Genomic DNA, 20,873 nt, shown 5'->3' with positions numbered 1-20,873 from the left:
GGTAACTCTGTTTCATCTGTCCATTGGCAAATGAAAAAGCGCGTCATTTACAGCGGAAGTGCGGATTGACCAATCAACATTGTACTTACAAACTTGATCTTATTCAACATGGACGAAGGTGCGTGTTTTTCGGAATCAAATCTACAAATAACGATATCAAACATATTTGGACCATTACCAAATTAATCGTGCAACTGACAACAACCACGTCTATGTTTCTCTCAGTGAAAATACACGATAGTTATTGATCTGCCATAGATTATGCAGTGATGTGCACTCCCCACCTTTGAAATCTTGACTTGAAGTTCAAGTGTTGAACTTGGCTGCATTACCAGCACATGGAAAAACAACATTAGCTGAGGTTTCGATGTGATGGCACACAGCACTACATAATCATATCATAAGTGCGCCATACTCTGCAGTTTGCATTTCCGATATGTAGATAAATATCTCGACGTTAGGTATCTATCGAAAATAAACAAAAACATAGGCGAGTAAAACACCGCACGTAGTGTCATTAACTAGAAGCAACGATTCGGTGTCTTTTTGCAGGTAACAATGCATTTTAGCGGGCGCAGCTTACTTGAGCGCTAATCGGCTCAGTTTAACGACTGTGACTCACTTCACAGATCTCACGTGCCTCTTTCGATCCTTGGGGTTAGTTGTATTGGGGTAGGAGGATACCCCAACTTAATCCTTCGCCCTTGGATCCCTTTTCCGATCAATCACCCCTTTACAATCTTTAGGGTTAGGCACACCTTAACGATCATTAGGGTTAGTTGTGAGGTAGGGTATGGGTGAGCTACCTCTTTTAACAAATTTATCTAATGTAATTTGAAGAGTCTCTGTACAATTTTATATAGTCTCGAGGTTCGTGGAGAAAATGGGTAAACAATCGGGTGCTGATGACTTGGTAAACAAGCACTTATTATTTGTGATAGCACCTGTGGTCCCGTGGTAGGGTGTTGGCTAATTGGATTAACTCATCAGCTTAGCTTCTAGCTGACCACGTGATGTCTATCCTCCATGTAGCAGTGTCTGAAATCCGAAAAATCCCTTTTTGCAGCACACTAAATTCATTTGTGACATGCTTGCAATGCTTGGGGCATGGGTGGCCCAGTCGTTTAAGGTGCTATGATTCGCTGTGGAGAGTTACGTCCCTTGGGCATGCCAGAAACCTATGATTGTGAGTTCGAATCCTGGTTCGCCCTGGTTATGTTTTTAGGTTTTTCAGCACCATACCCATGCTTGTGGGTTTCTCCGAAGTGGTAAACGTCTGAGACCTGCATCACTTCGGGCTTGCCTCCCACATTAACCTGACACACCGCGATATAACTCGAATACTGTTAAAAGCGGCGTTAAACCCAACTCACTCACTGCTTGCAATACTGAGGTCTGCCTATTGCCTGCATTGTCAGATTTGGTTTGATTATGAACCTTGGCGTGTGACGGGCAAGGGTGGTAAATGAATGTCAAATCATTGTACAGAGTTTTATCACTAAAGTCATGACAGAATAATAAGATTGTTGGTTCAAATCCAAGCCTGCTCTCATCATTATTCTTAGCTTGTCAGCACCATTCTCCTGGGTTTGATCCAAAGTGGTAAATCTCTAGGGTCTGCGTTAAACTTGCATGTGGATTACACTGCTGAGTAGCGCCATGCTCTTAAATATGTCTGTGTCAATAGGGCATGGAGAATCTGTGATGCGAGCAATTGTTCCCTGTGTCCTGTGGTTGGCATACAAAGTGACTTAAAAAGGAATATGGTTGTTGCAAATTCTTCTTTTCAAACATGTTTTTCTATTACAAGATCTAGCAGCCACAATATACAGAAGACAATTCATATAAGGTTATTTTTTTCCAGCATCACAAGTCAAATTCAGATGACATATTTTTGGTGATGTATTTCATCATTTCATTGTAGTTTGAACTGTTCTTTATTCAAGGTTTAATCCTTTCCTGTTGTTACTTTTCACCTGCTGTTAATTTTATAGGAAAGTCAGTGTAGGTTGCAGCTTTCTGGTAATCTGCTTGTAGTCTGGTAATCAGGACAAGTTATCATCCTAGGAATACTTAACATTTATGGATGATGTTGTCATTTGTATTTGTTTCAGTTCCAGCATATTTTTCTCTCAATAAGTTAAATGTTCTGATGGCTTGTTCAAATGATCTTCTGTCTTCCAACTTTTGAAAGCAAGTCTTTTTTAACTTCAGCATATTTTTCTCTCAATTTCTTTTTTTATTTTCATTAACCACATCTTAACTAATACCAGACTTGATAATCATGATAATTCATGAAAATGATTATTACAATGTTCGAACTTTTTTAAGGAAATGTTTAATACAGATTCATATTTTAATATTCTTTTTGTTTTACATATTTAAGGTATTTACTGTTTTTATCATGAATATTCCAGATTTTCTGATTTAAATTCCCTCTTTAATCACTGAAACCTATCTGACTTAGCATAAACTCCAATACACCAAATGTTGATTTGATGGTTTTTGAATGTTTTCCCAATATTATTTGAGCACCACAACAGTGCTTTTGATTGCAGGATGCCTGGGTCATCATGGTCATTGACCCCTAATAAGAAATTGATGGCCCTTCATTTCTAAGCAATATTATCAAGGTTATGCACGGTTTTACATGACGCCCAAATGTGCTTTCAGTAGACACAAATGTAGGGAATGGATGCACTGAATACACTGTGTCCAAAGGAATGCATTATAATGTTCATTTTACCTACAGCTCATCAAGAGCAGTTATAGGCGTCTGTCATTTCATCCATCAATCATGACCACTGTCCATATAATCACTGGTTCATTCCAAGGTCTAAAGTAATTTTTAAAATGTACTGTGCACTACTGTGTACTGACCATGTCATTACTGACAGGACCCTCAAATTGCCTGCAAGGACTGTTACAATTAATTATTGGGGGTCCCTTGGACCTCCACTTTTGTAAGTTAACATAAAATTCTGGTTTTGAAACCCCTATTTAGTATTTACAAAGGGATACATAGAGCTTCAATCACAACATGCCACAAAGCACTACCCAGTAGTTCAGTTGCCTCCCTTTGACTGTCAACAGGATAAGTACCGGTACAAGCCTGTAAACTTGTGTATGACTGTAATAAATGAATTATTAGATTTTTCATCCCTACCCATCTCACTACCAAAACGTCCCGCTTCGCATCATTTTCATTGTTCCCAAGTTCCTGTAGCAGCACTTCAAGCTTAGATTTTTTCCTAGGAGATAAAAAATTGCTCCTGTCAATTTTTTTCCTGGTACCATTTCAAACTTTGAGAAGCCACATAACAATTTAAGGAGCCACATTGATTTAGGCTTACGAAAATTTATTATTTTAGAGTGAGTGAGTATTGTTTTATGCCACTTTTAGCAATATTCCAGCAATATCAGAGTAGGGGACATCAGAAAATGGGCATCACACATTGTACCCATGTAGGAAATCTAACCCTAATAAGACAAGGCAAGTAAACATTCCTCTTCTAATGTGTCTGCACAACAAACATTGAAACTGTCTGCAGCAAAGAAAAGTCATTGAACAATTACCCTTGTCGAAAGGCCATCAGTGGAATTCACTTAGCTGATTACCTGAAACAGCACGCTAGCTGCCTTTTTGCCATATTTCAATTGTTTTTTTATGCATTCGTTTGGGTGAGGTTAGGTGAAATTGGATTTAACGTCGCATCCAAGATTATTGCACTTATATAGCGACGTAATAATAGCGATATAAAATCAAACTCATTGTGATGTTATCGTGGTTATTATGTTTATAATCATGACAATCAACCCCTTCCATTGCATTGCAGAGTTCACATCATTGCTTGTTAATTTAAAGGACAAGTGAACAGCTCAGCTTGGCCAGGGAGTATTTACATTTGCATGGTTTGGATATTTTATTTGAGTTTTATTTGACAATAAGAATGATTCTCTGTCATCAGATCTTGATTTGGAAACTGAGAGTGGCCCACGCCGTAAGTCGACTGGAAAAGGTCGAGGTCGCGGAAGGGGTCGGGGTCGTGGCCGAGGAAGAGGTCGTAAAGGAGCCCAAGCACGTGAACCAGACCCAGAACCTGAAGTTGAAGGGTCACCACCCCCACCCCCTCCCCCACCAGCTGCCATGCAAGGTAAGTGTCACACGCCACAGAACAAGTTTGGATTCTAAACACGCTAATGCTGCAGAAAATGGGGAGGAGTTCTAGGCAGATTCCAGTGTAAGGAAAAATTCCCAAGAAAATAAGGACTTTAAAAAGTTCCAAATTTAGCTCAAAATAATGATTTTTTCCTCCCAATCTGCCAGTGGTAGTTTGTTAAATCCTAGATTATCCCAGTATTCAATCAACTTTTTATGTTACAATGTTACTAAAATTAACAAGCAAACCCTGTTCTTAATTTACATGACTTTTAAAAATTATTTGCTTATTAATATTAATAGTCATGTTCATGTGGATTGCAAATTTAACTGCAGAAAAGTTAATATGATCTCAAAGGTCCTTAGAATTTGTTTTAACTGACTTCAATGTTTCTACAAATATGAATTTTGTTGCCCAAATCCTGTGACATGATGTGGGTATTGTGACTATTTCAGAGGAAGAGTTGATCACCCCGGATCTCGTCATCTTCAAGTCAGCCTATGCTGTTGAGCCGATGCACCAGAAACAGAGGCTGCGCTGGGACCACAAGGTCAGCTGAATGTCAATATGTAGGATGAGGTAGCCACTGGTCAGCATGGTCAAGACACTGAATTCACCAAAGTGTTAAATGTCTGTGACAGCGTTTAAAGATTTTCCCCCACATCAGACTCATTAAAATCAGATTGTAGTACTCGCCACCACTCCACAAACATCTGAGGACATCCCATTACAGGTCACATCTGAACGACCTTTCATCCGACCAATCAGAACGTCGTTTGACAAAAGTGAAAGTTTGAATGTGTTTTCTAATCATGCAACCTCAAGCAGATTAATACAGGGCATTCCGAATGACAGTTTCAGGCTGTGCGACTGATTCTAACTTCATTGGGATAAACATTTAAAACGGAAGAGTCTCTCCATAGCCCATGGGGAGTAGTGCCTTTCAGTCTCAGACATTCATTAGACATTCCAAATTTTCTTTTATTCAGTTTTAAAATTTTTAATCGAGAACTTTGTCAAAAACTTTTTTCCAAAGTGTAGTCTTGAGTGGAAGTCCCCATTTTGACACTTGTGCCATGAAGGTCGAGAAATCTGCTTTCTGATTGGCTAATGTTGATTTCCTGTGAGTCAAATCATTGGTTGGTCAAAGTTTTGACGCAACCTATAATGGGATGTCCTCAGATCTTTGTGCAGCAGTAGCAAGCACTAAGATCTTATTTGTATGAGATTGTCTCTCACATTGTCCTGACACATTGTGGTATAATTGAGACTTTGTTTGAAACAGTGTTGAACCCTAGGCTTCACACATTCATCACTGTATACAGGTGGTGGGCTTCTCAGAGTTAGAAATTAGTCCCAACCCATGAATAGGAATGTTTTCAAAGTGCAGGTGAAATGGCAAAGAAATATCCCCCATGTGTTAAGTCTGGTTCCCCAAATACTACATCTTTATCTTCTTAGTGATTACGAAGGGTCACATTGCTTACAATACAGAGACAAGAAAGGCTAGAAGTGGTCTTAGCAACCCATGCTTGTTGTAAGAGGCAACTAACTCGATGATATGGTCAGACTCGCCTACTTGGTTGATATCTGTCATCGTATCGCTGCTCATGATGTCAATCACTGATTTGTCTGGTGCAGTCTCTATTATATACAGACTGTCGCCATGGAGCTGGAATATTGCTGAGTGTGGCATTTTTCAACAAACAAGTATACAAACATTACTTCTGGGAGCCCTCGGAGATTTGGTAGGGGTGGGTTGTTAAAATAAAAAAATCATCCTCATAGTTGACAAGATAAGATAATTTTATGGATAACAACTTCTTTAATACTGCGAAAAGCGACCCACATTCGCCGCCACAAGCCATCAATCAACAGAGATCAAGGCTATTTCATCCCACCCGCCTACTATGAACTCATCAAGCAATAATCACTTATCCTGTTTATTGGCTTCATGTCCCTATTGGCTTCCACCTATGTGTTCTCTGTCCATCGTGTTGCGACAGCATCATCCCTTTGTTGTCAACACCTACCTATGTTATCCCACTCATGTATTGTTGTTACTGTTAATCCTCTACTGTTAATCCTCCACCTACTATATATATTCTGTACTATGTCCCTCATTCAGTCTTGCGTGACAACAGTATAAGGATCTATACCGAAACATCGCTTTTCACAGTATTAAAGAAGTTGTTATCCATAAAATTGTGTCTATCTTGTCATCCGTCAACTTTTTAGTAATGCCTATCAAATAATCCTGATAGTTTTCGAAAAAGTAGCATTTAGAGAGTGATTACATTGTTTCAGGTGAAGCTGATTGGTGAGAAGGTGGTGGATCCACTGATACACTGCTGTGAGAAGTGTACCCTGCCTATACTCATATATGGGAGAATGGTAAGAGTCGACGTGGCCACTAGTTGTATGACCAGGGCTGTGTGTTGCAGTGGACATAGTTGATGCATTTGTGCACTTCTCTGTGTAGACTTCTGTGTTCATATTATGATCCTTGGTTTGTCAGCACAAAACAGTAAACCCATGCTTGTGGGTTTCACCAAAGTGGTAAATATATTATGAAGGCATTTTTTCATATGAACCCTTGGCACAAATGGAGGACATTTAATGCTGAACAAGCATGTATCCAGTTTATGTTTTGTTCAGCTTATTTAAAGTGATGAATTTTGTCTGTGAGTAGCATGAATATTGGAATCTGATGGTGAATGAAAAAGTTCTTAGCCATAATTAAAATAATTAAGGTTTTCAGATTAACTATTTTGTTGATGTTTGTGTATTAGCTCTTACAGTTTCATATTATGAGGGCTTCTTTTTGAGCCATTGCGTATTTGCTCATATGTTATCATTCACATTGGTATTGGATTGATTTCTTTGGTTGTATATTATGTCTTACTCCCTTAGATTGAGTCCACAGGGTACCTGTGAAGATCCGGGGTATAATAGGTCTTCAGCAACCCATGCTTATCGTAACAGGCAACTATGCTTGTCATAAGAGACAACAGCGGGATCAGGTGGTCAGGCTCACTGACTTAGTTGATGTATGTCATCGTATCCCAATTGTGTAGATCGATGCTCATGATCTCAATCACTGGATTGTCTGGTCCAGACTCGATTATTTACAGACTGCCATCATATAGCTGGAATATTGCTGAATGTGGTGTTAAACAAACAAACAAACAGTGCACTGGTTATTTTTAATCTAATAAGGAGACATTTTTTCAATTAAATCTGCTTAAAATGCTGTTCAGATAACTTCTTCTCCTATTGCAATAAGCGAAACGTAGCACCTTTGTACATTTTTCACTGCAGTAGACTTCATGGATATGTGCGGCGTTTGGGTAGCCTAGTGGTTAAAGCGTTCGCTCGTCACGCCGAAGACCCGGGTTCAATTCCCGTCATGGGTACAATGTGTGAAGCCCATTTCTGGTGTCCCCCGCCGTGATATTGCTGGAATATTGCTAAAAGCGGCGTAAAACCAAACTCACTCACTCACTCATGGATATGTGATGCTTGCATTTGATCAGTAAATGAAGTTAAGTAAAGGTATTTCGGTATGTTACGTTGGGTATGCACACAGTGTTGTTATACTATTGGTCTGTTGAAATTTTTCATACATATTTGCACACAAGCAACTCAAAATTAATTGAGTCATGGTGGATTAATTTGCATCATTTTACATGTATCTGAAGCTTCGCTTTATATCTATTACAGATACCCTGTAAGCATGTGTTTTGTTTTGACTGTGCAAGGAAGACGGAGAAGAAATGTCCCAGGTACTGCAATCACGTGACAATTAAGGAGAAATATGTTAACTGTAATATTTGTTGAATATATGATTTCTGAAAGCATAAATTCTTGCGTGAATGGTTCTCGTTTGAAAGTAAAGAATGTATCCTCAAACCTAAGTTTTCCTCACTATTCTAATTTGAAACAATGCCTTCAATGTTAACAGTAATGGAGTCCAACAGGTAAATTGATTTAATAAATCTCAGGACACAATGCTTGTCAGGACCAAGGTTTGAAGATGCCCCCAGAGCTCTATAGTTTGTGCAGACTTTTTTGGATTGGTGGTCAGTCTTGGTGACATGGTTGATAGACTGTCGTCATAACATCATAATTCTCGCAATATTAACCACTGGCCCTGACTTGATCATGAACAGGCTGCTGTGATTTAGATGGATTATTGCTGGCAGGTGTAAAACAACAAACATGAATTCTGTATTTCATCCTTTTATATTTCCCTACAGATGTGAAGATCCTGTCCAGAGAATTGAGCAGTCTGCCCTTGGCACTGTTTTCATATGTACATACGGAGGTGCCAAACATAGCAGCGGTGGTTGTAGACGGACATATCTCTCCCAGAGGGACCTTCAGGCTCATGCCAACCACCGCCATCTCAGCACCGGTTCCCGCCCAGATCCTCCGCCACTGGTGCCCTCAAAGCCTCCTCCTCCTCATCATTCCTCACAACCTGAGGCGTTCAGTAGCAGCACAGTCACCCACGCTCCGCCTCAAGATCTGAACCCTCCCCCGAGATCGATGATAGAGCAGTCAGTGTACAGACCTATAGAAGGTCCACCCGTACCTCAGCCCATGCCAGCCATGGTGCAGACCCACCACGTGTCCATGCCTCAGATGCACCCTGTCGTGACCGCTCCAGCCCTGTCACAGCCTCAGCTCACACCGGTGTCCACTATAGAGAGCTATCAGACCTCCTCAATACCGATGATGTCAACTGGCAGGACCAACCTCATCACTGTTCCCATACAGGATGAGTCGGAATACCGTCGTCCAGAACATGCTTTAATGTATCAGACTCTGGCTGGGACGGGCATGCCTCCCCTCCCTGCCCACCTGGCTACAGGGGTGCCTCCCCCCAGGCAGCCATTCCCGCCATCAACCATGGCTCCACCTGCATCCTTCGCTCCCATCAGTCACACAGGGCCTGTCCCCTACTCTACTGCCCCCATGGCACAGACATTGAGACCTCATACTGTTCCTGTGTCCCTCCCTCATGGAGGTCCACCCCCAGGGCCTATCCCTCACCCCCATCCACAAGGCCCTAATCCAGGGGGCCCTCAGCCTCACCTCTCTGGGCCTCCACCCAGGATGGGCCCCCCCCAGCAACAGAGACAGCAGGGGCAGCCTCCACCCCGCTTCCCAAGCCCTCATGGACACTATGATGATGGGCATGGCCCATCGCCATTTAATCAGCCGGGAAGCCCCAGAATGCAATGGACTAGTCCACCCCCACGAGTCCCCCCACCTCGCCCCACAGGTGGCCCCATGCACCCCCCTCCTCAGAGACCACAAGGGGACTCGTACAATCAGTACTACTGACACAGTGGAAGTGCTTGTTGCAATGATTGTTGTGTAAGAAAAACAAAAGTGTTGAAGTATTGGCTTATTTAGTGGAACAGAATGAATACATATGTGGAACAGTATTACATGTGTTTGAACTCCATTTCTGTTGAAGATTATGTATGTTATAACAAGCATGTCTGATTTTATGATTTTTGTCATTTCAAAATCAGAAGGACTTGTTAAATATTCCAAATCCCAGTTTCGCCGTGTATGATTCTCCATGTAACTGACCAACAATTATGTTCGTAAGTGTATTAGAAATTGAATCCCATACTAAAATACACAGTGTGTTAATTTGTTTGTTTTGTTGTTAAATGCTCAACAAACTTGGTCCCACAGGCCCTGAATCCTTTCAACAAAAATTATGACATCATCTTATAACAGCTTTTACTTAAAGACCAACATGGAAAATTCGGTCGCCAGTGTAGTACTTTTGTCAGACACCAACATAGTCAGTCCACAACAATTGAAGAAAAACTTGCCAGAGGACAAATTTATTTTATATGTTGTTTCTCAGCCTTATGAGCATGATAAGTTGAACTGTCTTTTAATTTATTAATCATCTAGGTATTTTTTGCCAATTTGTTATTGCCTGATTGAACTCATAGTCTAGCAGACAAGTACCGGTAATGTAATGTTTGGAAACCTAAACTCAAGTAGGCAGTCGTAGCATATATCACCTAGTTGATCCTGCTTTTTACATGTTTAAGAGCTTACGAGTCATTATAACAGCATATGTAATGCTAAGGTGTCTGATCATTGTGTTCTGTAGTCCGATTAATAACTTTGATGCTTTCAAATGGAGATACCATATTTGACTTAGTAATCTCCTTGTAAGGCAGGGGGATGTGGTGCTTATGAGATATTAAACATCACAGGAATACATTATGTGTTTGGATATTTCCTTTCCTTTAAGTGGCAAATTTAGATGTATCAATGAAGACACAGGTGACATGGATTTCAAGATTTCAGCCTTTTATTATTTTTGTGTTAACCTTTAGACTGCATGTCACGACTATAGTGGAACAGGCCTGACGAGTACCATGATATAACTGGATTACTGTTCAAAGTGGTATTAATCCCAACTCACACACTCACTCATTGATATTTGCATCAGTTATGTTTCCAGTCAAATTTATGAAATAACTTGTTAATCTGATTAGAAAAAGATGTTTTACTCCAGTCAGCGTCAAGGCTTCTAAATGTTTGCTTCGCAAAGCACTTGTAAACCACCTTTCCTAAATGTACCTTTTAAAGGCTGTGCCATTATACTGTTGTGGATAATTGCTCCACCCTGTCATTTCTGACCTCCCTGGCATCTCCACCCAATAGGGCGTACCCTCGATGGTATGTTCGTGTCCTACGTGGGTTTACATCCTGAATTTCTATTGCACAGTCAAATGTCACTCAGAGTTCCCCAGACTCAAATTTCTATAGAGATGTAGCATATTTTAATGCAGAGAGGTATCTGAGTAAAAGATAGGATTTGAATGGGATTGAACTTGTTGAAAAATTCATGTCGAACCTTTTCTTAAAGTAGATATTGATCAAGTGTTATTTATGAGTACAGCATTCATATTAGGAGCAGGGAGCTTATTTGGTCAGAAAAAGTCCTTTTTTTACTATTACAGCAAGAAAATAAGTTGGCACGATTAAAATTCCTTGGCCAAAAAGTAACCCCTTTGTTCAGAACCAAGACCATGAAGACAAAATGTTTTCTTAAATTTCAATTTTGCAACTGATATATAATTACTGCAATGTACATTGTCAGACGAATTTGGAACATAAATTTGAGCCTATGTTACTTGATATTTGTTTGTTCTTTCATCACATTGTATTGTGGCTGATAAGTGAAACGTCTTGGCGATAATTGATGAGACATATCTTTAGTAGTATTTACTGTGGCAAAGGAGGTCAGCTACTGTTGTAACTATTAGTCAGTGGAAGTCCATTTATGTACACTGACTGGTGAGATGTTTATAGGACTGTGTACATATGTCATTCCATGTGTAAATATGTGTTACCTGACTGTGGAGGTCATCCAGATGTTGTGAAAGCGTGATATAAGGAAAATGTGGGAAATCTGATTGAAATTTCGTAAAATTAATATGATACACATAAGTGTAATATTAAATATGTTTATTATCCATATCTCATAAGTGACCTACATGACAATTTGTGCTAGTTTTAAAGCTATACCAGTAAAACAGACATTGATACTTCTGAACATGTTGATCATCAGTGGAAATTGAATAACTTAAAACTGACAATGTTTTCAATATATACTGAACAAAAAATCATTAGGGATCAAGAATATTTTGGGGGATATTTTTTTTGTACTTAAGCACACAATTTCATGATAATATCCCCCAAAATTTTCATTGTCCCTCATTTTTTTAGTTCAGTATAGGTATTGTGGGATTGTTTCATACGGAACATATCTTATTTCCTCTATTAGACGTCCTGGGATCTTTTAATGTTGCACAAGCCATTCACCTGGAGTCTATTTTGTGTGATACTGTGGCAATTCACTATGTTACTGGGCCCAGTTCCACAAAGCGAATGTAGCTCTAAGAGGATCATAACTCCCATACTTTAACATAGACCTACAGCACTTGTATCTCTTACGATCGCTTTGTGGAACGTGGCCCTGAATACCAAATTCTACAGTCGTGCAACAGGTACATTTGCAGCAAACAGTCATTATTAAGTGAAGGGAGTAATCATTACATGTTAATGTGATGAAGATCATTAATTTCATCAAATTTTTCATCTCTTTTAGGGGCAGTCGGGTAGCCTAGTGGTTAAAGCGTTCGCTCGTCACGCCAAAGACCCGGGTTCGATTCCTGACATGGGTACAGTGTGTGAAGTCCATTTCTGGTGTTCCCCGCTGTGATATTGCTGGAATATTGCTAAAAGCAGCATAAAACCATACTCACTCTCTCACTCATCTCTTTTAGAGAGACACAGCCTCTGTTTTTTGGACAGAGTGTATTAGAGGCAAACGTGTTTTTGAGGAACAGGAACTGTTATTGGTCAGTAAATAAAAATGTATACCCCCTATACTCTTCTTACATATAGGGGTTATATATTTTTATTTACTGACCAATAACGAGTTCCTGCGATTGAAGGCCCAGTGTCTAATAGAGGAAATACAACATTGTTGTTGAACAGATGTCATCCTAATAGTATCACCATTACTACAGGAGCCTGTGTACATTTGCAGCTTCACAAAATGCTTATGACACGAGGAACAACTCTGTGTTATAATTACAGCCTGTGACCTATCCTCCTGGTTTCGCAATTCAAAATGTTAAAGTTTGAAATATGTTCAAAGAGTGCCAAGCATGGTTTCATCATATATTTTGAAATTCTACTTGGGTTAATATTTGGGTGTCATTGAGTAATGATGCAGAACACGTTCTTGTTAATGTTAAGAAATAAATAATTATGTGTGTTAGTCAGGGTCATGGAGGGTCAAATTTGCCACATTGCAAAATCAGTATTAAGTAGGGTTTTATGAACCTGCTTATTTAGAATTCATGGATAATAAACAGGGTTAAGCTGTTGACAAATAAACATTTTTCTAACACTTTTAGTCGTCTGTATTTTGATTAACATGGGTATGTTTAATATGACATAAGTCCTTAACAAATAGGGGGTAGAGTGGCAAAGTCATGGCAATTTGCTCTGCAGAGTTGTGTCCCTCTGATCGTGGGTTCAAATCCTCGTCATTCGAATCTTATTGTGACGGAAGGTCAGAATGAAGTCACATTAGATACGACGTCATAGCTGAACATTGTTGAAATTTGTAAATTGTAGTTTTCTAAGACGACGGTTTTGATCAGTGCATTTTCTAAAGGGAGGATCTGAAGGGTTAAGAAATAATGGGTAAGAAAGAAAGTATTACCCTCGTCCTCGCTCGAAAATACAAGAATTCAGACACTCATTTCATAAAATCAGTAGAACACACATGCGTGTATAATAATCTCTATGTCTAACAAGTTCCGCATACATATGAGTGGGTCCCCTGACATGTATTTTTATTCTTCACTTTGTGACCCCTGAAGTCTTCAACCCCTTTTTCAAAATTATGTTCGCATCTGTTCTCATTTCACGTGATGTCCTTTTGGGACATCAAGGCGTAATAGGACTGTCCCTGTCAAACGTTCAGTAGTATATTATACTACACTAAAAAAGTTACGATGCCCGAATTCTTCCTATATAGCTTATCAAAGCAGATTTACTCTGAAAGAATCGGGTATTTAACTTCATTCGAGTAGTATAAGTATGTAATTACACTGAGAAAACAAACATGATTACGTGAGAAGTTTTGAAATTCTTAAATTCTAATTCACGAAATCAAACGTCTTAAATGGCCCCAGGAATGCAAGGCCGTAGTTAAGTTATTTTGAGGGGTAGGGTGTGTGGACAAAGGACAGACAATCCATAATCCCGAGTAGATTATTCCATATCTTACCCATATTCATTTGTTTAACTTCTTTGATATGCTTTTAAAAGTTGGAGTACTAAGTAAAGATACGATTTATGGATAAACAACTTCTTTATTGCATTTAAGAGCGACGCTTCAATGGTGGTTCTAACACCGTTATTTTTTTTAGTTTGATAACGGTGTTAGAACCTACACCGAAATGTTGCTCTTAATTGTAATAAAGAAGTTGTTTATCCATATATCGTATCCTTACTTCTTTTGTTTAACTGAGAAATTAATAAAAAGAATGTGGGTTTTAGGACTACATGTGTCTAGCTCAGCTCGGCCGGTCAATTGTTGAAACGTCACATAAAACCGACTGTGACGTCAAGAACAATGAATGACATCAACTTTAATCATTTGCGACAATGCGATCATATGACGTCACGTGGCTATGGGCCACTTCGCTAACAATGAAAACAATTGGTATAAATTAGCCAATCAGCATGAAGCAGAAATTATAATGCTCAGCGATAAATATTAAAAATAATTCCACAGTGCCTCAGACTAACTAACACGTATTCTCTAAAAAAAATATATATTTGATAGAAACAAACAACTCTATTTAATTTGAAAATTAGCCGCAGTGGTTCAGGGACTGTGAGACAGACTACCAAGTTTGTTTGTTTGTTTGTTTGATGCCGCACTCACTAATAGGGTGGTCTGTAAATAATGAGTCGGGACCAGACAATCCAGTGACTGACATTATGATCATCGATCCACACAATTGGGATACGATGACATGCATCAACCAAGTCAGCAAGCCTGACAACCCGATCCCGTTTGTCGCCTCTTACGACAAGCATAGTCGCCTGCTTTCAGCAACCATGGGTTGCTGAAGACCTATTCTACACCGGATCTTCACGGGTCCTACACAGGGTAGTTATAACAGCATATTGTGGTTTAGATAAAACTAACTGAATTAAAAGTAAATAGTTTAAGGGAGTTTAACCGAGTAATCTGTACTAATAGTGCATTTAGAACTTAGAACTTTCCAAAAATATATTCTCTCAAACGATTATCTCTACATCAATACTTACAACACACAGGGCAGCCATAACGGCGAGAGGGAAAGCTATGCTGGGCAGCTGGGTGGCTGGGCACATCAGTCGAGTAACCCTCACGGAGAACGAATGGTGCATAATTAACCTATTGCGACCTGTCAATCAGACAACGTGACTAACCAATCAAGAAGCCTCTTCGTCCGAAAAACGTTGGTCTTTTATGAAAGTGATAGATATGTTTCAGGTCAACTTTCAGGTCGACAGTTTTTCTTTTTCTCCATTTCTTATGTACAACGCAAGTCCTATTACACGTTGATCTAAAAAAATAATCATTCAGAAAGTGAGATAGACGGAAGAAAATATGACAGAATATTTCAAATTTGTTCTTTGGATCTATATCATCACTACTTCACCGGTTTGGTACACACGACGCACGCAGTTTCTAGGGAACAGCGAAGTATTGTTTGTTTGTTCGTTCATTGTTTAACGCCGCACCCAGCAATACCAGGAAATCCAGTGATTGACATCATGAGCATCGATCCACGCATTGGAATACGATGACATGCATCAACCAAGTCAGCGAGCCTGACCACCCGATCCCGTTAGTGGCCTCTTACGACAAGCAGTTGGTTGGTTGGTAGGTTAAGTGTGGTTAATTTGACAGGTATCATTTGATAGTGCCTTCCATCTGTTTGAGAGGTGACATTCAATGATAGGTGATTGCTTGGTTATTTTTCACCACCTGTCACCCAGAGGCAATTTACTTCATTAAATAGATAAGATTTTTACAACGGCATGTGTCTGCCGAATTGTTAGAGATATTGCCGTGATATAGCTTGGGTAACAAAACAACATTCATCAACTCAAACACTCATTCGCACAGAAACTCCCAGTGTGCTTTGCAATAATACGTGAATACAACAGACAGTATCGGTATAGGTTTCAGTAGATATCTCGTCCTTTATCGACAACCCTCAGAAAATCTTATTTGCAAAAAGTATCAAACATCTTTTCCTTTACTTACAGATTTACACATTCGCAAGTTTTTATTTGCACTTTTACAAGGATATATACGAGTCGGTCATGCGGTACCTCATCCTTCTGCTCCTCAATGACCTCGAGCTTCCACACGCCAGATTACTCCTCCAAGTCTGGCAATTCCGAGTGGACCTCCAGCTCTGTGTCCACCTCGCACTGCAAGTCCGAGTGGATCTCCAGCTCTGTTTCCACCTCCCTCTGCAAGTCCGAGTGGAACTCCAGCTCTGTTTCCACCTCGGTCTGCAAGTCCGAGTGGACCTCCTGCTCTGTTTCCACCTCCGTCTGCAATTCCGAGTGGAGCTGCAGCTCTGTTTCCACCTCCGTCTGCAAGTCCGAGTGGACCTCCAGCTCTGTTTCCACCTCCGTCTGCAAGTCCGAGTGGAGCTCCAGCTCTGTTTCCACCTCCCTCTGCAAGTCCGAGTGGACCTCCAGCTCTGTTTCCACCTCCCTCTACAAGTCCAAGTGGACCTCCAGCTCTGTTTCCACCTCCCTCTGCAAGTCCGAGTGGACCTCCAGCTCTGTTTCCACCTCCCTCTGCAAGTCCGAGTGGAACTCCAGCTCTGTTTCCACCTCCGTCTGCAAGTCCGAGTGGAGCTCCAGCTCTGTTTCCACCTCCCTCTGCAAGTCCGAGTGGACCCCCAGCTCTGTTTCCACCTCCGTCTGCAAGTCCGAGTGGATCTCCAGCTCTGTTTCCACCTCCGTCTGCAAGTCCGAGTGGAACTCCAGCTCTGTGTCCACCTCCCTCTGCAAGTCCGAGTGGACCTCCAGCTCTGTTTCCACCTCCCTCTGCAAGTCCGAGTTGAACTCCAGCTCTGTTTCCACCTCCCTCTGCAAGTCCGAGTGGACCTCCAGCTCTGTTTCCACCTCCCTCTGCAAGTCCGAGTGGACCTCCAGCTCTGTTTCCACCTCCGTCTGCAAGTCCGAGTGGACCTCCAGCTCTGTTACCACCTCCCTCTGCAAGTCCGAGTGGACCTCCAGCTCTGTTTCCACCTCCCTCTGCAAGTCCGAGTGGATCTCCAGCTCTGTTTCCACCTCCGTCTGCAAGTCCGAGTGGAACTCCAGCTCTGTGTCCACCTCCCTCTGCAAGTCCGAGTGGACCTCCAGCTCTGTTTCCACCTCCCTCTGCAAGTCCGAGTGGAACTCCAGCTCTGTTTCCACCTCCGTCTGCAAGTCCGAGTGGAACTCCAGCTCTGTTTCCACCTCCCTCTGCAAGTCCCAGTGGACCTCCAGCTCTGTTTCCACCTCCCTCTGCAAGTCCGAGTGGAACTCCAGCTCTGTGTCCACCTCCCTCTGCAAGTCCGAGTGGACCTCCTGCTCTGTTTCCACCTCCCTCTGCAAGTGCGAGTGGAACTCCAGCTCTGTTTCCACCTCCCTCTGCAAGTCTGAGTGGAACTCCAGCTCTGTTTTCACCTCCCTCTGCAAGTCCGAGTGGAACTCCAGCTCTGTTTCCACCTCCCTCTGCAAGTCCGAGTGGACCTCCAGCTCTGTTTCCACCTCCCTCTGCAAGTCCGAGTGGAGCTCCAGCTCTGTTTCCACCTCCCTCTGCAAGTGCGAGTGGAACTCCAGCTCTGTTTCCACCTCCCTCTGCAAGTCCGAGTGGAACTCCAGCTCTGTTTCCACCTCCGTCTGCAAGTCCGAGTGGACCTCCAGTTCTGTTTCCACCTCCGTCTGCAAGTCCGAGTGGACCTCCAGCTCTGTTTCCACCTCCGTCTGCAAGTCCGAGTGGACCTCCAGCTCTGTGTCCACCTCCCTCTGCAAGTCCGAGTGGAACTCCAGCTCTGTTTCCACCTCCCTCTACAAGTCTGAGTGGAACTCCAGCTCTGTTTTCACCTCCCTCTGCAAGTCCGAGTGGAACTCCAGCTCTGTTTCCACCTCCCTCTGCAAGTCCGAGTGGAGCTCCAGCTCTGTGTCCACCTCCCTCTGCAAGTCCGAGTGGAGCTCCAGCTCTGTTTCCACCTCCCTCTGCAAGTCCGAGTGGAGCTCCAGCTCTGTTTCCACCTCCCTCTGCAAGTCCGAGTGGACCTCCAGCTCTGTTTCCACCTCCCTCTGCAAGTCCGAGTGGACCTCCAGCTCTGTTTCCACCTCCGTATGCAAGTCCGAGTGGACCTCCAGCTCTGTTTCCACCTCCGTCTGCAAGTCCGAGTGGACCTCCAGCTCTGTTTCCACCTCCGTCTGCAAGTCCGAGTGGAACTCCAGCTCTGTGTCCACCTCCCTCTGCAAGTCCGAGTGGAGCTCCAGCTCTGTTTCCACCTCTCTCTGCAAGTCCGAGTGGAACTCCAGCTCTGTTTCCACCTCCCTCTGCAAGTCCGAGTGGAACTCCAGCTCTGTTTCCACCTCCGTCTGCAAGTCCGAGTGGAATTCCAGCTCTGTTTCCACCTCCCTCTGCAAGTCCCAGTGGAGCTCCAGCTCTGTTTCCACCATCGTCTGCAAGTCCGAGTGGAACTCCAGCTCTGTTTCCACCTCCCTCTGCAAGTCCGAGTGGACCTCCAGCTCTGTTTCCACCTCCGTCTGCAAGTCCGAGTGGAACTCCAGCTCTGTTTCCACCTCCCTCTGCAAGTCCGAGTGGACCTCCAGCTCTGTTTCCACCTCTGTCTGCAAGTCCGAGTGGAACTCCAGCTCTGTTTCCACCTCCGTCTGCAAGTCCGAGTGGACCTCCAGCTCTGTTTCCACCTCCCTCTGCAAGTCCGAGTGGAGCTCCAGCTCTGTTTCCACCTCCGTCTGCAAGTCCGAGTGGAGCTCCAGCTCTGTTTCCACCTCCCTCTGCAAGTCCGAGTGGAACTCCAGCTCTGTTTCCACCTCCGTCTGCAAGTCCGAGTGGAGCTCCAGCTCTGTTTCCACCTCCGTCTGCAAGTCCGAGGGTTTCCCCACTGTGTGGAGGGTTTCCCCACTATGTGTCACTCTGCTCAATCAGTGGAACTTTTTCAGAGTTTGATTATGGGTCAGTTCCCATGGGGGTTCTAGGACTTAATGGATCGGTGGTCAAGTATAGTCTTAAACATACTTATGATATGATCGGTATCGTAAAATGGACTCAGCTATTATATGAGATCTCTTTTGGTTAGGGAACTGAATGTGTCCCTTTGGATGTCAAGGTGATTTGGTTGTTTGCGTGTCTTTAAAGCTCCATTCGTCAACATTGCCGATACATGAGGACCTGTAAATAATCTAGAACATCACCTAGTCCACCATCCACTACTCAGAATTCTGGGTCGAGCTTCAACTCCTTCTGAAAGTCCGAGGGTCTCAACTGTCGCTTACTCCCTCACAGTTTTAACGACACGATATTCTACTAAACTCTCTAAATCAACAGCAGCCCCTATAATGTGCGTAAATAAATAATCATTGAATTGGACAGATGTAACCAAACTTGTAACAGAAACTTTATCTTTGTCCCACATATATATTATGATATGTGTACATACGAAATACTTAAATAATGATGAAAATATGTTTTAAAATATTCCTAGCTGTAAATCGTTACACTAAACATGTTTGTGTTATTCGGCAACACTCATAAAAGGGAGACACGCTCTGTCCTAGACTGGTTTACCTGTCCTAGAGCGCTTGCGCTCCTCGCCTGCAGCCACTGGGAGGCGAAGGGCAGGGTACCATAGTCTAGCTTTTTCGGACCTATTTCCTCATACAGTATTTCCCTAGGGTTAAACGTTGACCCATTTCCGCGTAGCGAGATATTAGTTCTTTTGGACGGTGTGAATAATTGGCGTGTCAGGCTACAGGAGTATCATATCCTCCATTAAGGTGGTAGTTCTAATTCCCATAGAGAAGTATGGTTCATGGTTAAAAATAACAGACGCACCCACAATGTTGTGGGTTTCAATTTTAACAACATCTGCATCTCCCCATGCACTGATCTACTTCATTATATAATGATATCACAACATTGTAGATATTGCTTTGAAAAAGATTACAGCAAAATACGTTTATAACGAACACGCTTATAACGAACTGACGGATATTACGAACTTAATTTTTGGTCCCGGCCATTTGCTGTATAGATGTTGTATATATTCTCATAACGAACTACGGTTATAACGAACTAAAATTAGTGGTCCGTTAGAGTTCGTTATAACCGTAGTTTACTGTATATCAATGTCAACAGTATCATGTATGCCACGTTGATTGTGTCAACTCAATACCCCTTGTTCCTTGAAAACAATAACAATTAAGAAAATTGTTTCAGGAAGTCATTGTTGTGAAAACATATTACAAGTTTTGTTTTCATAATATGTTTGTTTTCTACTTTTATATTACATAAATATTAAAACTGAAATGTGACATTTTCTCGTTCCTGTTTCTGAAGGTACCACATGCAAATTACAATTTGTTTTATCTTCTGGTTTACATAGAGGATGACCCAAACTACTGTGATTACATTTAGGTATTATTATCCGATTGTGTCTGCTATAAATAAGGGTTAATGGGAGACAATTAATTCCCCTTTCCGAAAAAAACCTATAAAACGCCACTAAATAAACATTATAGCCTTTGCTAATAAGAGGAAGACAGGAAGTCGGTGAAGCACCCTACAAACTTAGTTAAGATGGGTAACCTGTGATATATGGTGGTGCGCCTTGTATATATATAGCCGTGCCGTTTTGCTCCCTCTCAAATATGAACCGTAAAAGAATTAGATATTACGTAAAATAATTATAAGTGCACATTGTAGCGCTTGACACGTTTAAACATGTATGCCAAGAAGTGCTGCTAGTGTTCTGGTATATTTGTAGTCTTCAAGCACAGCGATGTAACCTGGGAAAAGAGAGCCAAAGTCTGACTACTTCG

At 41.9% G+C, this 20,873-nt stretch overlaps 2 protein-coding genes across 2 annotated transcripts; one reads left to right on the top strand and one right to left on the bottom strand.

Annotated features, from left to right (window-relative positions):
* Positions 1-98: 98 nt before the first annotated feature.
* On the top strand, positions 99-12,530 carry LOC139446738 (E3 ubiquitin-protein ligase Hakai-like). The gene is made up of 6 exons (XM_071228040.1): positions 99-118; positions 3,969-4,154; positions 4,616-4,710; positions 6,468-6,554; positions 7,884-7,945; positions 8,420-12,530. Exons 1-6 carry the CDS (start codon positions 109-111, stop codon positions 9,510-9,512), a joined length of 1,533 nt encoding a protein of 510 aa, XP_071084141.1. The 5' UTR covers positions 99-108; the 3' UTR covers positions 9,513-12,530.
* Positions 12,531-16,169: 3,639 nt separating this feature from the next.
* Positions 16,170-19,682, bottom strand: LOC139446370 (uncharacterized). The gene is made up of 4 exons (XM_071227706.1): positions 19,648-19,682; positions 17,901-18,969; positions 16,557-17,864; positions 16,170-16,520 (listed from the first exon to the last, which is right to left on the bottom strand). Exons 1-4 carry the CDS (start codon positions 19,680-19,682, stop codon positions 16,170-16,172), a joined length of 2,763 nt encoding a protein of 920 aa, XP_071083807.1.
* Between the last annotated feature and the right edge of the window lie 1,191 nt (positions 19,683-20,873).

The sequence above is a fragment of the Haliotis cracherodii genome, unplaced genomic scaffold (assembly GCF_022045235.1).
Source record: "Haliotis cracherodii isolate W230 unplaced genomic scaffold, xgHalCrac1.p SCAF_6, whole genome shotgun sequence".
Classification (NCBI taxonomy): Eukaryota; Metazoa; Mollusca; class Gastropoda; order Lepetellida; family Haliotidae; genus Haliotis; species Haliotis cracherodii.
Note: the sequence above shows the minus strand (reverse complement) of the source record. Positions and strands in the feature narration are given on the sequence as shown.

Excerpts from the sequence above, each read along its gene's own strand:
- LOC139446738 (XM_071228040.1), top strand. Across the intron at positions 4,155-4,615 it reads CCCACCAGCTGCCATGCAAG|AGGAAGAGTTGATCACCCCG; the intron begins GTAAGTGTCACA and ends TGACTATTTCAG. Across the intron at positions 4,711-6,467 it reads GGCTGCGCTGGGACCACAAG|GTGAAGCTGATTGGTGAGAA; the intron begins GTCAGCTGAATG and ends ACATTGTTTCAG.
- LOC139446370 (XM_071227706.1), bottom strand. The coding sequence starts at position 19,682 with ATGGTACCCTGCCCTTCGCCTCCCAGTGGCTGCAG. Across the intron at positions 18,970-19,647 it reads TCGCCTCCCAGTGGCTGCAG|AGTGACACATAGTGGGGAAA; the intron begins GCGAGGAGCGCA and ends CTGATTGAGCAG. Across the intron at positions 17,865-17,900 it reads ACTCGGACTTGCAGAGGGAG|AGGGAGGTGGAAACAGAGCT; the intron begins GTGAAAACAGAG and ends TCAGACTTGTAG.